Source organism: Letharia columbiana (genome assembly GCF_014066305.1).
Source record: "Letharia columbiana isolate WasteWater2 chromosome Unknown Sc0000000_s0, whole genome shotgun sequence".
NCBI lineage: Eukaryota > Fungi > Ascomycota > Lecanoromycetes > Lecanorales > Parmeliaceae > Letharia > Letharia columbiana.
Window position 1 is genome coordinate 646,863 of NW_023501036.1, and position 13,568 is coordinate 660,430.

At 50.0% G+C, this 13,568-nt stretch overlaps 6 protein-coding genes across 6 annotated transcripts; 2 read left to right on the plus strand and 4 right to left on the minus strand.

Annotated features, from left to right (window-relative positions):
• Window positions 1-680: 680 nt before the first annotated feature.
• HO173_000192 (uncharacterized protein) lies at window positions 681-1,863 on the plus strand (the record flags this gene model as incomplete). The annotated part of the gene is made up of 5 exons (XM_037302143.1): window positions 681-1,029; window positions 1,093-1,242; window positions 1,330-1,518; window positions 1,578-1,718; window positions 1,778-1,863. 5 exons carry the CDS (start codon window positions 681-683, stop codon window positions 1,861-1,863), a joined length of 915 nt encoding a protein of 304 aa, XP_037170722.1.
• Window positions 1,864-2,601: 738 nt separating this feature from the next.
• On the plus strand, window positions 2,602-3,105 carry HO173_000193 (uncharacterized protein; the record flags this gene model as incomplete). Its single annotated transcript, XM_037302144.1, has 1 exon — window positions 2,602-3,105. The coding sequence occupies one exon, from the start codon at window positions 2,602-2,604 to the stop codon at window positions 3,103-3,105; it is 504 nt and encodes a 167-aa protein (XP_037170723.1).
• A 1,238-nt stretch (window positions 3,106-4,343) lies between these two features.
• Window positions 4,344-5,779, minus strand: HO173_000194 (uncharacterized protein; the record flags this gene model as incomplete). The annotated part of the gene is made up of 3 exons (XM_037302145.1): window positions 4,344-4,656; window positions 4,810-5,538; window positions 5,595-5,779. The coding sequence occupies 3 exons, from the start codon at window positions 5,777-5,779 to the stop codon at window positions 4,344-4,346; spliced, it is 1,227 nt and encodes a 408-aa protein (XP_037170724.1).
• Window positions 5,780-8,437: 2,658 nt separating this feature from the next.
• Window positions 8,438-10,214, minus strand: HO173_000195 (uncharacterized protein; the record flags this gene model as incomplete). Its single annotated transcript, XM_037302146.1, has 5 exons — window positions 8,438-8,785; window positions 8,861-9,109; window positions 9,167-9,349; window positions 9,400-9,531; window positions 9,582-10,214. 5 exons carry the CDS (start codon window positions 10,212-10,214, stop codon window positions 8,438-8,440), a joined length of 1,545 nt encoding a protein of 514 aa, XP_037170725.1.
• A 1,084-nt stretch (window positions 10,215-11,298) lies between these two features.
• On the minus strand, window positions 11,299-12,459 carry HO173_000196 (uncharacterized protein; the record flags this gene model as incomplete). The annotated part of the gene is made up of 3 exons (XM_037302147.1): window positions 11,299-11,461; window positions 11,545-11,729; window positions 11,806-12,459. 3 exons carry the CDS (start codon window positions 12,457-12,459, stop codon window positions 11,299-11,301), a joined length of 1,002 nt encoding a protein of 333 aa, XP_037170726.1.
• Window position 12,460: 1 nt separating this feature from the next.
• Window positions 12,461-13,056, minus strand: HO173_000197 (uncharacterized protein; the record flags this gene model as incomplete). The annotated part of the gene is made up of 2 exons (XM_037302148.1): window positions 12,461-12,916; window positions 12,973-13,056. 2 exons carry the CDS (start codon window positions 13,054-13,056, stop codon window positions 12,461-12,463), a joined length of 540 nt encoding a protein of 179 aa, XP_037170727.1.
• Between the last annotated feature and the right edge of the window lie 512 nt (window positions 13,057-13,568).

Sequence of the window (13,568 nt, forward strand, 5' to 3'; positions counted from 1 at the left end):
TCTGAGGACATAAGCGTGCGCAAGGTTGCTTGCCTATGTCAGATTACTCTCTGTTGGCTGCTGTCCAAACCCAGAGAAAAAATGCCGCCTTGTCCTGATTGCAATTGTCAAGTTCTTGCATGACAGCATAACGTACGAACGTGAACGTTTTGCTAGCGACAAGCCCTTGTGCAAGCGGTACGATCTGATCAGAGGCCTGGATGAGTGCTGCTACAACTTTCTCGATTCCTCTCTTATTTCCTGGCTTTTCCTTTCCCCAGTCTCATGGGTAGTTCCCTTCAATTAGCAACCACAAGCAGCGGCACTCTCCACAAGCCCTGTCAAAAGACAGGCATTGTAATTGCTGATATCAATGTTGTCAAGGGTAGGCCCGTCCGGGCTATCAAACCCAAAAGGTTTCGGTCACTGACTATATGCGACTGGGCTGGACTCATGTCCGTTATTGGCCTCCAAAGTTATTAGGACAGAATTTTGTATTGCCGTCACTTGGTAGACGAGTCGCTTGTAGCGGCTTCCAAAGAGCAATTTCGGCTGCACTGATTTGGACCTCATTGGCGGTACGACGCTTTTTGTCTCATGAATTGAAAATCACGTTCTTCATTTCTACTACCACTGAGTACTCTACAGGACAACCGAGGCATGCACTGTTTCAACTCGTGACGAGATCTAGACGCCGAACCATGTACATGCGCTATCTCTCCGTGACCATTCCATCCTGGGCTTCAGCCATCTTAGCCACGCCATTACAGGGCCCAGACGGTCAGACCATCGAATTGTCTAAAGCTCCCAACCTCACGACCCTGGATCTGTTGCTCCCTTCGAATGCATCTATCCAAGACCTCAACGCTTCGAGCGGGAACGGTTTAGACATTCGATGCGACGGCGCGAGGTATGGCTTCAACCCGTCGCTGTCTGATTGCGAAGGTGCTCGATCATACATTCCCCCTGACTCAGAACAATATGTCTTTGGAGAAAGACATACTGGATTGCCGACGAGTACTTTTCCACTTCCGTACATTATCATGGGAGGTACGTCAACAATGGCAGAGAATGTTCCACTATAATCACTCTCTAACGGGCTGTGCGTACCAGACAAAGCCGAATGTTTCTTCCAAGCCATGTTAATCGGAGGGAGTGCCACAGCTCGCGCAAGTCTAAGTCAAATCCGTAACGCAGCATCTGCTCTTTTCTTGACATGTGCGTCAAACGATCCCTCACAAGGTGGCATTGTCAGTAATATAGGTAAGAATCGACCAATGTAGCTTTCTGAAGTGAAGATTGCTTTCACAGGACACTCTCACATCGTGCTTGACACTCATTTTTACCCAGGTGGTGACAACAATATCGCCGTGGTAATGGGCGTTTTCGAGCCAAAGGTACAATGTCGAGGCAACTTTGATACTTCACTCTCCTGCAGAGATATCTTGGCCGATATGCCAGCAACAACGGAGTTGGAGGTATTCGGTCCCCACGATGCTCCATTTGTCAAAGAGATGCTTCCCCTGGAAGTCGCCTCAGGTAAGGCGCCACCTGAGTGTTGGACCGGCTCTCGCCCAAGCTGACAACAACGACCCCAGCGGACAACCAGTGCATACTGAGACTGTTCTCTACCGGCAGGTCTGACGTGGTTGCTTGGTATAGGATCTGGGAGGCTGTGGAAGCTACATTCGCTATGTGCGGGAGGTTTTTGGAAGGGGGTGTTATAGGGGACTTGGTTGGTTCTCTTAAATTATGATGAGAGGTGGAGGAGAAAATTGTAGGCTAACCCGTCATCTAGGCCAGCAGGGCAATGTTTTTCTCACATTGGGAGCTAGATCTCCCACTGTATCGACAGGCAATTGGTCCGATGACGCTACAGCGTAGGCTGCTATGAGGAACGCGGAGCAATTATCAGTTTGTATGCGCATACTGCCATGTCCTTCGCTATAGCATCTTAACGGTCAGTGTCCCGCTCCAGTAGCGCTACCGTTTGAAATGAAGACGCGGTGCGGAGACACCCTTTCAGAGGAAATGCAGATTGGTGAAAGAGGCTTTGAGTCTGCATAAGCATAAACATAGATCAATTAGTAACCCCGTGCACCGATCTTCTCACAAAATCATATCTTATGGGTGGTCAAGAGATCAGCGAGTACACTCGCAGCTCTCGACCACTTGGGCATCGTCTTCGATCCATATCCTGTGTAGACTTAATTCTACCGCACGTCTCCAAAAACTCTACGTCATTTTCTGTCTCGTCCGCTGGAGGCAGGCTGGCTATCAACTTGCTGCAGATTTGAGGATCCGCGGCTCAGGAGGTTCTCCCTGCGTCATACAGGTCCTTTGTAGAGATAGGTGCATTTGCAGAGCGCCTTGGAACCGGCACAATTGTGAGGCGTAATGGTGGCCTCGACCCTTTGCGTCGTGCTTTTCATGGCGGATTGGAGACACTCGTGTGCATCCTCCACGTAAAAATCGAAGAGGAATAATCTCTTTCGGACAGGATTCTACTATTGAGCTTCACTCTGACACTACCCTGACACTACCATACTTGGACATTAATAACAGAAGGTTGGTATTCAGACCGCAAGCTTTGGGTATATCTGAATGAGTAGTACTATTGGTATGATGGGCAGTGCAAAGATCTGTCATTGTTTTCGGCGCTTGTTGGAAAATGATCATGAACTCAACGCCTACCAAAGCTTGCGTGAAGAAGCAGCTGAAGCATTCCAACCTGAAGCAGATTGGACGGACCCAGGCGCGTTGCAAAAGCTGGTTCGCATAAATAGTACTATCCGTGAGAGCCTGCGCCATAGTCCGCTGGCAGTTCGGGGGGTACTGAGAGAGGTAATGCCGAAAGACGGTCTTACGTTGCCGGACAGCAAGAATTTTGCTCGTGGCACTTGGAGTGGTGTACCTGTGCAAGCTTTGCAGGTGGATGATAGATTTTACGAGAGACCGGAGGAGTATGATCCTTTTCGGTTTGCGAAGACGGCAGGGGACACGGAGAGGCTGGAAGCCATTCAAATTAGTGGTATCTTTTTGTCGTTTAGCTATGGTCGTACTGCCTGGTTGGTGATCCTGTTATTCCCTGTTCTGATCCTTGTGGCCAGCGCTGCCGTTGAGTAGTCCTGGTCGCTGGTTTGCTATTCACCTGCTAAAACTATTAGTCGCTTATGTCTCACACTCGACCATGACATCCAGCCAATGGAGAAGCGCCCCGGGAATACTAACCTCGCTGATGCTGATCTCACCTCGTTCTGTAATCGAGTTAGAGTGCGTAGGAGAAAGCAAACTACATCGTCGTAGATGACCTTCCTGACGAGAATCGCCTGTAATAGCGCCGGAGATGCGGAAGGTGCTGGTGCCGATAAGACCTGAAGCATAGGTCGCTACATATGTTCCTACTTACAATTCCCTCGGGGGGAATCATGATTCAATAAAATTGCATGCGGTCTGTTGCCTTTCAGGCTTTGGGCTTATGAAGGAGTTGACGGCTGGACCGCGTTCGGAGGCTCATAGTCCTGTCACGAAACGAGAACTTGCATCACTTAGCTAGATACAGACAAAGATATATGCATCTTACCCAAACATCTCGCACGTAAAACTGTTTTTCTTCTGCACGGTAGGACTTCTCTTAGCATTGTCAGCCTTTGCTCTTCATCATCTGTAGACTTGCAACTTCAAGTCGAAGCTTGGCAGATCTCCGCACTTTGGTGGTTGAGTTGCCAGAAGAAGCCCGCGTGTCGAAAACGCAGCGCTTGTTGCAATTTTCGTTTTCAAAAAAGAGTTTGATTTCCTTCGCAATGAGTCGCAGGTGAGAAAAGGCATTCAAAGAAGGGATGCGCAAACAACGCTTGCTCCGCCAATCCTATCATCTCGTCTATTCCAGATGCAAGGGATCTGTCTTGAAAATCCCGCGCACCAAGGTCGAGCACGCAACAGCCTTGCAATGTTTAGTCTTCATCTTGACTGTACAGCTACTCGGTGAGTACTTGGTTCTATACACCTCAAATAGCATGCTGATCTAGATTTGTTGCTCCCACCGCGCAATAGCTGGTCACAAAGGGATCGGCATCAATTAATCGAGCCACTCCGTCCTGATCACCTTGTGCATCGGAAATGGCATCTGTGGCTTGCTGCGTAGCACGTGTACCCGTTGCTGTCCAGCAGCTGCTGTATGACAGGTGACCGGAGAATCGCAGTTCCTAAGTAGTCCAAGACGTCCTGTCTGTCGAACGTTACAAAGTTCTGCTCCAGAGACATGTTCAAGGCGGTCAAAAACGTCGTCCTGTCGTACGACCAGGTGACTGAGGCCGGCAAACCAAGCGCTTACGTGCGGCAGGATATTGGTCTGGATTCATGGCTCAAGGTATCTTCGAACCTGCGTATTCTCGGCTCTCGCCAATTTCGCAAACATCAAACACGCCCTCTTCAGAGATGGCACTCCTTGCAAGTGCCCTTTTCAAGAGACGAGGAGGTTCTAGGACATCTTCATATGTTAACACCCACGTTCCCCAATGTATGCCAAGCGCTTGTTTGCATCTGGTATCGGTAAATATATTGACGCTGTCGAACGGGTTCGCATGCATTGATGACATGATGCAGCGAGGGTCGTAGGCTCCAATAGGAATCAAACCCAAATCAAACGGTCCTCTGAAATCCCCAATCTCCTTGAAACTATAATGATTTGGAGTCAGCAGTGCTTCTTAAGGGCAAAAGCCCGAGCATTGACATCGCTCGAAGAGGTATCAAGAGCTTTTATATTGCGGATCATGTCTCGCAACTCAAATAGTGGTCGGAATGGATTCTCTGCACAGAAAATATACATACGCAGGGCAATGAGGCAAATTGTACTTTTCGTCGTAATCGTCTTCTCCGGCGGGAAGTTCGGGGACGGTGCGGTATCCGGTGTCACCACCAAACCAAATCTTTTTCCCTCCACTCGCCACACACCATGAAGCCCATAAGGTATGTGACTTGTTAAATGGTGTCCTCCCGCTGGTATGTTGGCAAGGCAGGCACTCTATCGTTGCCTCAATGTCCTCGCTCTTTCCTACGCTCACTGTGCCGTCTACATCTTCATGCTCCAGCTTCTCGCTCTTTGGCTGCTTTGACAATGTAAATTGGCGTGACTGCCACCAGTCGAGCTCCGTGGCGTTGTGGACTCCCGCCTTTTCAAACCACTTCTTATTGCCTAAGGGCGCGAAAAAGTGGACATTTGGATGCCTCTGCTTGATCTCTAGGATGGTTGGATGCGAAAGGTGATCGTAGTGACTGTGTGAGATGACGACAAGATCTATGAACGGGATGTCTTCGATCTGGCACGGCAATTTCGTGTACCTCTTCGGCCCTATGAAGGTGAGCGGCGAGCATCTTGCTGTAAAGACTGGGTCGAAAAGAACACGCAGTCCGCTAGGGAATTCGACGTAGTAGCACGCATGACCAAGCCATGTCGCACGTAACGCTGGTGTCTCTCGCGTGGGTAGAAAGATTGGCGTGCGGACGGGCACAGTGGGAGGTGTTGTGTCGGGACTCTTCATCTTGCCTCGGAACTTTCGCCTATACACAGTAAGCACTAATAAGCAAGAGAGAATATAAATATGAGGCTGACACACCAAAGCAGCGCCCGCAGTATCTGAGGAACAGTCTGCTCAATGTATGAGTCCCAAGGGTTCAAGAAACCTTTCCCATTCTTCAGATGGTGCCTCAGCTGTTCCGTGTCCTTGGGAACAGCGCCGATGGACCGCATTGGAGACGAGATGGTCGCGTAAAGGGCGGCCGAGGTTGATTGTGACTCCATCTTGCTGCTGGTGTGGAGTTGAAGTCTCTGGACGTGCTGACATGTTCTTCGACACGAGGGTAGCTCTTTTGGGATGATGATGATATTGAGGAGATAGCGACAAGTTGGCATATGTACTGAAGGCACAGCAGGATGCAAGGAGACCTGTTATGTATCTCGCAGACTTCGATTATTGTTCAATTGGAGCAGAACGGCGGGAGTAACAGCAAAGAGTGATTGTTTACCTGAGATGGCTGGCGTCGTCTAAGCGAAATCGCCGTGGCTGCCCGTTCAGTCACGGATTTAGCGGGTGTAATAAGGACAGAGTATTCGTAGCGCCTATCGCCGCCTCTCCGTTCACGTGATCGGAGCCGTTCCGCTTTTATGGATTGAATTAAATAGATGCTTGGAAGCTGATTCAGCTCCGCCTCCATTTTGTTAGCGTATTCATAGAAATTGTAGAGAACGTACTTGCCATCTTGAATAGCCACTGTCGTCTGCTACCTCAGTTGGACATTCGTGATACCGAAGCTAGTGGGTTATACGCTTTTCCTGGTTTTTGCCGTGCCACCATTCAGAAAGGATCCCTCTGTACGCCGCGTGCCAACTCTTGTCATCCCATTGGCGACCTGAGCCGTAGCTGCGGATGCCTGTTCCAGTGTATGACGGCGTATCGATGGGAGCGGAACCTTGCTATCTATGGTGACACCGTGATCCCTCGTGACAGGTATATTTATACAAAGGGCGATGCCGTAGCCTCTTACCTGCTGCTTTGCGCTCTTCTTGACTACCGCGTAAAGCCGTGGCTGTATAGACGAATTGCGCGGTTTTGAGAGGGTGGGATGTCGAGGTCCCAGTCCACCGTCTGCAGGGCTCTGAAACTAAAGCATGCAATCGATGTTGTGGCTGTGATGATTTGCGGTGGGCATTTAGCGAGCACTGAGGTCTATTTGCGGCGAATTGGGTTTGACGAGATTTGGAGATTTGACTATGGAGATGGTAGTTACATGAATACTACGTCGGGTAATATATCAAATCCTCCCCTTTCTTGACCTTGCTTTTTATGACCTTGCTTCAAAATATGGGTGGGCTGTGGTGGCTACGTTCTCTATTTTTTGATGGGTAATGTTTTTTTTTTTTTTATTAATTTAACGCCTACTGAGGTTGGATTCACCTCTCTCGCTCTTCTCGTTTTAGTATCGCATCATATTCGAATACTACTCGTTTCTTAGAGTATGATATAATGTTCCACACCTTCGTAAGTATGAACCATGACCTCAAGCTCAATCGGAGTGACCTGGCTGCGCTCTAAGTACCACCTTGCGCTTTGAAACATGACACGCATCTAAAAGGTATGCATTCAGCGCGGCAGTCGCGATCATGAAGCCAGTGGCCTATGGCTGTGCCAATGATGGCGCCGGTGACGGGGGCGAAGTAGAAGAACCCTGGAGTGAGACTAAGGCTTCTCTTCTCACTTACAAGGCAGTGGCGTCGGAGGAAATGGACGTACCGAGATTGTAAGGCGCGAATCTGTAGATCGAAGTCAGCCAAATTATAACAATTGCGTTGACGCCAATTGCCCAGGCAAAATAAAGGAAGTGGTGGATGGTACACAGGAGGACGGGAAGCTTGGAGATGGCAATAAAAGGACGCATTAGAGCTTGATAGAAAGTCTTTCTGGAACGGCGGCCTCGCCATTGCTCAAAGCCCACCAGTCTAAGCAGACGCGATTTGGGCACTGGTTGCTGATCTCGTGCGAGCTTACGGTTGTAAAGAGTCTTTCGTCCATCAGGCTGACAACGAAGAGCCAGCAAAGAGCCGAGAGACCGGTGTTTACCCAAAACGCGTTGGGCCATGCTTCTTTGTTGATTATGAATGCTGTGATCAGAAGGCCAAGATAGGACGTTGCAATCATGCCACCGGGCTACATGTTTGACTCGCGCCTAGGAAGAGATCAGCATATTGACCACGACAACGTCAGAACGGGCCTGAAGACTGCAACGTACGGGTGCTCGTGGAAGAAGAACACGTCGCGGACGAACATCAAGCCGCCCTAGATTGGAGGAATCCGTGCGTGCATTCCCGATAGGGGTTTCGAAGAGTGCTCACCACTTGGGCAACGATAGAGAGAAATCCGTTCAAAAGGGGCGCTGCCAAGTAAATAATTCCAGCTCGTTGCAGCCTCACACCGAGCGGAAGTGCCCAGGGATATCGATGTGAAGAAGAACAATGTTGGCAGTTGGCCAAAGTAGGCGGTCAGAAGCACGGTAAACTGTCCTCCCGCTCCAAGGCAGAAAACTAAAAGGTCTCCGACCGGGTTACGTTGGATCGAATCCTGAGGCTTCGCCCATTGCCTATGCTTCATCAACAAGCCTTTCAATGGTCTTTTCCAGCGCGACGCACACAGCCTGTGGAAGCAAAGCAGCGACACCGATGCTCGATCCAAAATCTGGTATGAAAGCAACCACAGTGATAACCAAAAGAGTGACGTAACCTGTATAAAAGCGATATATTCTTCCCAAGTAGGGGCTGTTTGGAAAAGTGCTAATACATTACGTTACAAGGTCCTGTGTTTGGCAAAACCCTTTCAATCTAGCCGTTCTCCGATGATCTTACCTCGGGCAAGGTTAGGTGATACTAAGAGTCTAAGAGATGCCTCAGACAACTCCACAATCCTCCTCACTTGCGCACCTTTATCCGAATCCCCTTACTATCCGCCCTGGGATACGGCACGAACCGATCAGAAGCCATGTCGGTATCGCTCCGATCCGTCTCGAACAACTCCCACCAGCCATCCTCCCCATGATCCTCCTTGCTGCCGAACCGGCGCCAAATCTCCGAGAGCAACAGAAAGAGCTCGGTGTACGCCAGCTGCATCCCTAGACACTGCCTGGAACCCTGCGAGAACGTGATCAGGTAGCGCTTGAGCTGCGGATTCTCGATGAAGCGCTCCGGGCGGAACTGCATGGGGTCGGCAAAGACGTCCGGGTTGTGATGGATGAGGGGCGCAGCCATGCCGACTGGGGTCTGGAGCGCTGGTCAGGACGTACGTGTATTAAGCTTGGCGGGTATAGGAGTTGGAAGTGGAGGGATGATACTCACGCCGGGAGGGATGTGCCACTTTCTCTTGCCGTCGTCAAAAGTCATGACTTCGTTTGGGCTGATGCGCGTTTGGCGTTGGCTGGTGCCTAGTGCGATGCGGAGACCCTCCGTGATGACAGCGCTGAGGTATGGCAGCTGCTCGATATCCTTGATTGACAATGGCGCGGAGACACTAGGGAGGGCAGCCTTAAGCTCGGTTCTCAATTTTGCGAGGACCCTGGGGGTGGACAGGAGATGGACAGTCATGATCTAGGACTAAAATCAGCACTCACAAGATAAAGAGGGCCGTTCTCCCGTGGGGCGCACACTCAGAATCCAAGACGTGGTTTCTGTGCCTGCGATCGAGAAGTTCTGAGCCTCCTGGAGCAAACGGAGCGGTTGTTTATCCTGCTCTGATAATTTGCTATCTAAGATTTCGTCGAACACCGTTTTGTTGTCCTTCCCTTCGTGGTGGGACTTTGAGACTCTGTCAATGTTGCTTAACAGTTGCTGCAAACGATTTAGTTTTGTCACCTGAGTAATCAAGTCACTGCGATTACCATTCTGAACCGAATAAAGGTACCGAATCCGGGGTTTATTTTCAATACGAGCCACCGAGGCAGCCTGGCGAAGAGGCCCATAAACCACTTGAACTGAACCGCAAGAGGCCCAAGGTCATGGAAGCCGTCAATCTGTATTCTTCTCAGCCATTGAAATCGAATCCACATCGTCTGCGACTCACCATTTCGAAGAAGACCTTGTTAAACTGTGGTGCTTGCACCCAATTCAAACTGAAGCCATATGCATATTCGGAAATCACATCATTAGTAAACGCCCCAAACATGGGCAGCAGACTGATCTCCCGGCCATCATCCTGGAACTCCATCAACCGAACCAACAACTTGTCCAAATTCGTCCTCATAATGGGCTCCAGCCGCCTCACCGACTCCTTCGAGAACATCTTCGACATCGCAGCCCGCCGCGTGCGGTGCAAATCATGATCGGCCGTGGCGCCCGCGGCCTGCGAGAAGCCAAACACCTGTATCATGCGCGGGTACTTGTCCCTGCGACGTCCGCCGGCGGGCATCAGCTCCGGAAGGAAAGAAGGGTCGTTGATGTGCAGTTCGTCGGGGGAGACGCGCACGATGTGGCCGTATTTGGCGTGCATGTCACGGATGCGGAAGATGTATTGGCCGCCGCGGAAGAAATCATGGTAGAACTCGCACCAGAGGGTCATTGCTGCGAGACGCGGGCCGGGGAATTTGGCGAGTGGATGCAGAGTGAGGCGGTAGGTGTAGAGGAGGATGACATAGAGGACGAAGGAGGCAGCGACGACCGTCAATGGCCAGGCGATGAGAAGATCGAGGGCAGGCATGGTGTTGCAGATTCAGTAACGGTAGGGCCGAGAGGCTTGGGATCCGCTCTCCTTGCGTGGATGAGCAACGCAGGTAAAGAAAAGGAAGGAGAAGCCAATTCAAGGTGAAGACTCTGCTGGATGTGATGCTGTGTGAGTGGCGTTATGTGAAGAAAGTCTATACATATTGATTGATAATGCGTATTCGATGTTCGGCTCCGATTTGGAGTCGGCCATGATAGTAAATATTTCGGTGGATTAATGTCGCTCCGACTTTCAACACAGCGCTTCCGAATAACAAGATCGTCTTCGTTATCTTGCATAAGGCTCGAACAATTTTCGTACATTTTCGGCTTTCGGTCTTTGTGCGCGATTGCATTCGACGCCTAATGGCATAACTCAACTGGCTTGGTCTGCGCATCATTTGGAGTCTGCGTCAATTAGAGGTCTTGTGGGTGCCCTGCTCTTCTACTATTGGCGAATTGTCTTTCGTGTCGATCAATGCTCGGTACCGAAAGCACGGTGCGAAAGGCAGGAAGAGACGAACGGTTGCTTCAAGCATGCTGTAGCTGAAGGTCTAGCATACGTGCACCTTCCATGCCTATTACGCCGACATTCCACCTTGTTGGGGACAAGGACCGTATGCTGGTGAAGGTCGCCGAAGAGCGAGGGGGGTAATCTTCCATCCGATGCTCGGGAGCTCTGATGCAGCTGAGTTGGGTCTGTAAATTGATGAGATGCATTGTGGTGCGCTACTTTGCTGCGGTGTAGTTCAGACATGGAGGTTCTATAGGCGCCCTTGAGGGGCACTGGTGTGGCAGATTGATCTTCTCCGTTGTCTGGGTAAGCATTATCTGGCCGACGTCTCTGGAAGGGATCAAATAAGCAATATTGAGAGTGCATTTTCTGATGACAGGCTACACCTTACATATTTGAAATCACCAAGCGTAAGCTCAATTTTGGAAACACATATCTCAGGACGACAATTTTGACACCAGCTTTGAGTTTATGACCACGCATCGGTCGCAGCTTTTATTGAAGACTGAAGGGCATGAAACCAGCAGCTTCAGCCGATATGTTGAATACTGGCTTTGCCACCGCAATCCTACACTAAAGCCTTCGCCTTCAGCTTGACCATCAACGCCTTGGGCTCAAAGACGAGGTAAGCCTTCTGATCCATCCAGTTCCCATCACTAGGATCAGCCATCTCAAGATCAAAGTTCCAGACCATCTTTGAGAGAATCATTCGTGCCTCTGCGAGGAAGACCCTGCCATCGAGAATTAGTTCATTAAGAGCGCGAGAATGAAAGGAAAAGGGTTTGCGCTGCAAGACGTCTCTTCGCAGACTTACTTCCCACCCATACAATTCCGCCCACCCACCGAAAACGGCTGGAAAGCCTGTTTATCATCCTTATCGAAACGTTTCCGGTATCTCGAATCGGTTTCGGGCAGGAATCTTTCAGGATGGAAAACGCGAGGCTCTACCCAGTTGTTGGGATCGTTCTGGATGTTTTGCAAATTTACGCCGATGATATTCTAGGCGCAGGTCAGCGGCTATATGTCTTCTACGGATACAGCTAGAAAATCGATGCAAGACAGAGGAGGCACTGACCCCTCCCGGAATCCAATGGCCATCAATCGTTTGGCCTTCTGGAGGGATAACTCTCGGAAGATTGATCGGCGTGGGATGATGGATGCGTAGGGTTTCATTGATAACAGCCGTGAGATATGGTAGATTCATAGTGGAAAGAACTGTGATGCCGGCCTCTGACTCAAAGCTCTCCCGGACCTCTTTTGTAAGTTGCTTCAAAGTCTCGGGGTAGCGCATCAAAAGATAAGTGGACGTGGCCAATGCCACAGTAGTCAATTGGCACCCAGCAATGACGACGGCAAGTGCGTTTGTGTTCAGCTCTTTCCTTGTAATACCCTTCTGCTGCGTCTCGTCCAGCCTCCCAACAACAGGCGTGATGAAATCCGATCTCGACGGACCCAAATCCCCCATATCCAATCGACGCGAGATCTTGTCCGTTGCGACTTGCCAGCTGCGCGCCCTGTTCTTCGCCGTCAACCGAAGGAATATCCATCCGAAAATCTTGTCGATGGGATGGAAGCGGCTCAGGCTGTTTCTCACCGAGCCAAACTTTGCGCCGAGGAAGAAGCCCAGTATCCAGGAGTGCTCATTGTCGCCCTCTAAACCATAGAAGGATTCCCCAAACGTAAGATCTGCGATGATGTCCAGAGTCACGTATCCGTAAAACTTTGCCATGTCAACTTTGCCTTTCGGGGCTTTTGCCAATCTCCCTGTGAAGTCTTGTCATCAAGAGATTGGCATAAGAGTCGATGATTGGGGTTTGGTCCTTCAATGCTCTGTCAGAAAAGGCGTTAATAAAGGTTTTTCGAATCCGTTGGTGCGTTTCCCCTGCAGCGGTGAAGAGGGATTCAGCTCCGTTCATGGGTGGTGTCTGGCTAAATGGATCCTTTGGCAAAAGTGGCTTCGACGTGTATATGTCCTTCCACGCGCCAGAAGATGTAGTGGCGATCTCGTCTGGAGCGATGCGAATAATCGTCCCGTATTGCGCATGTAGTTTGCCAGTGAATCGCCATGTGTTCCCCGTTATTGTAGAGTAGATGAGGGGCAAGCGTGAAATTGCTGTCATCTTTGGTCCTGGGTACTTGGACAACGGGTGGAAGTAGATGTTGTAGATGGCGGAGACGACATAGTACTAAAGATGCAACTCAGCTTTGTCTGCGGTGGTCAATATATTGCGTAGATACCTACAAGGACCAAGATGGCACCGGTAGTGCTCATAAATTGGCTGGCCGAAATCGCCAACGGAGAAGACATATTAGAGAGTGTCAACATTTTGTCAAATCTGGCTCGTATTGAGCATCATCGCTAGAGCATAGAGATCAGAGAAAACGAACCGTTGTGCAAATGCTACACTACACACTCCAACTAATCGCTTTGGTCGGTGATGATTCGCGAAACAACGTCGCAGTCTTAATCTTCAACCAAGTCACACATGCGCTTGTGTTCAAGCTATTACCGAGCCTCTCTAATATGATCCAATTTGACCCACTCCTGTAGAAGCGCAGTCCAAAAAAGGGGTCCTTTGAAATGTTTGGAGACCACTCTCACTAGGTATTGTAATCCAGGCGAACAGTCAAAAAGATGAAGTAAGTCGCAGAGAATTGATACTTCTCGCGAGGTATTGATTGTAATTCCACCATGGAAGGGGCATTCGGATCTTACCAACGTCCCAAGCCAACCTCCGAAGGACATGCATTATGCGCTAAACCCACCGAACCCTGATGCAGGGTGCACGAAAACTTTTGCACCGAAAACGAAGCCGAAGGTACCATTGTCTTTGTGCT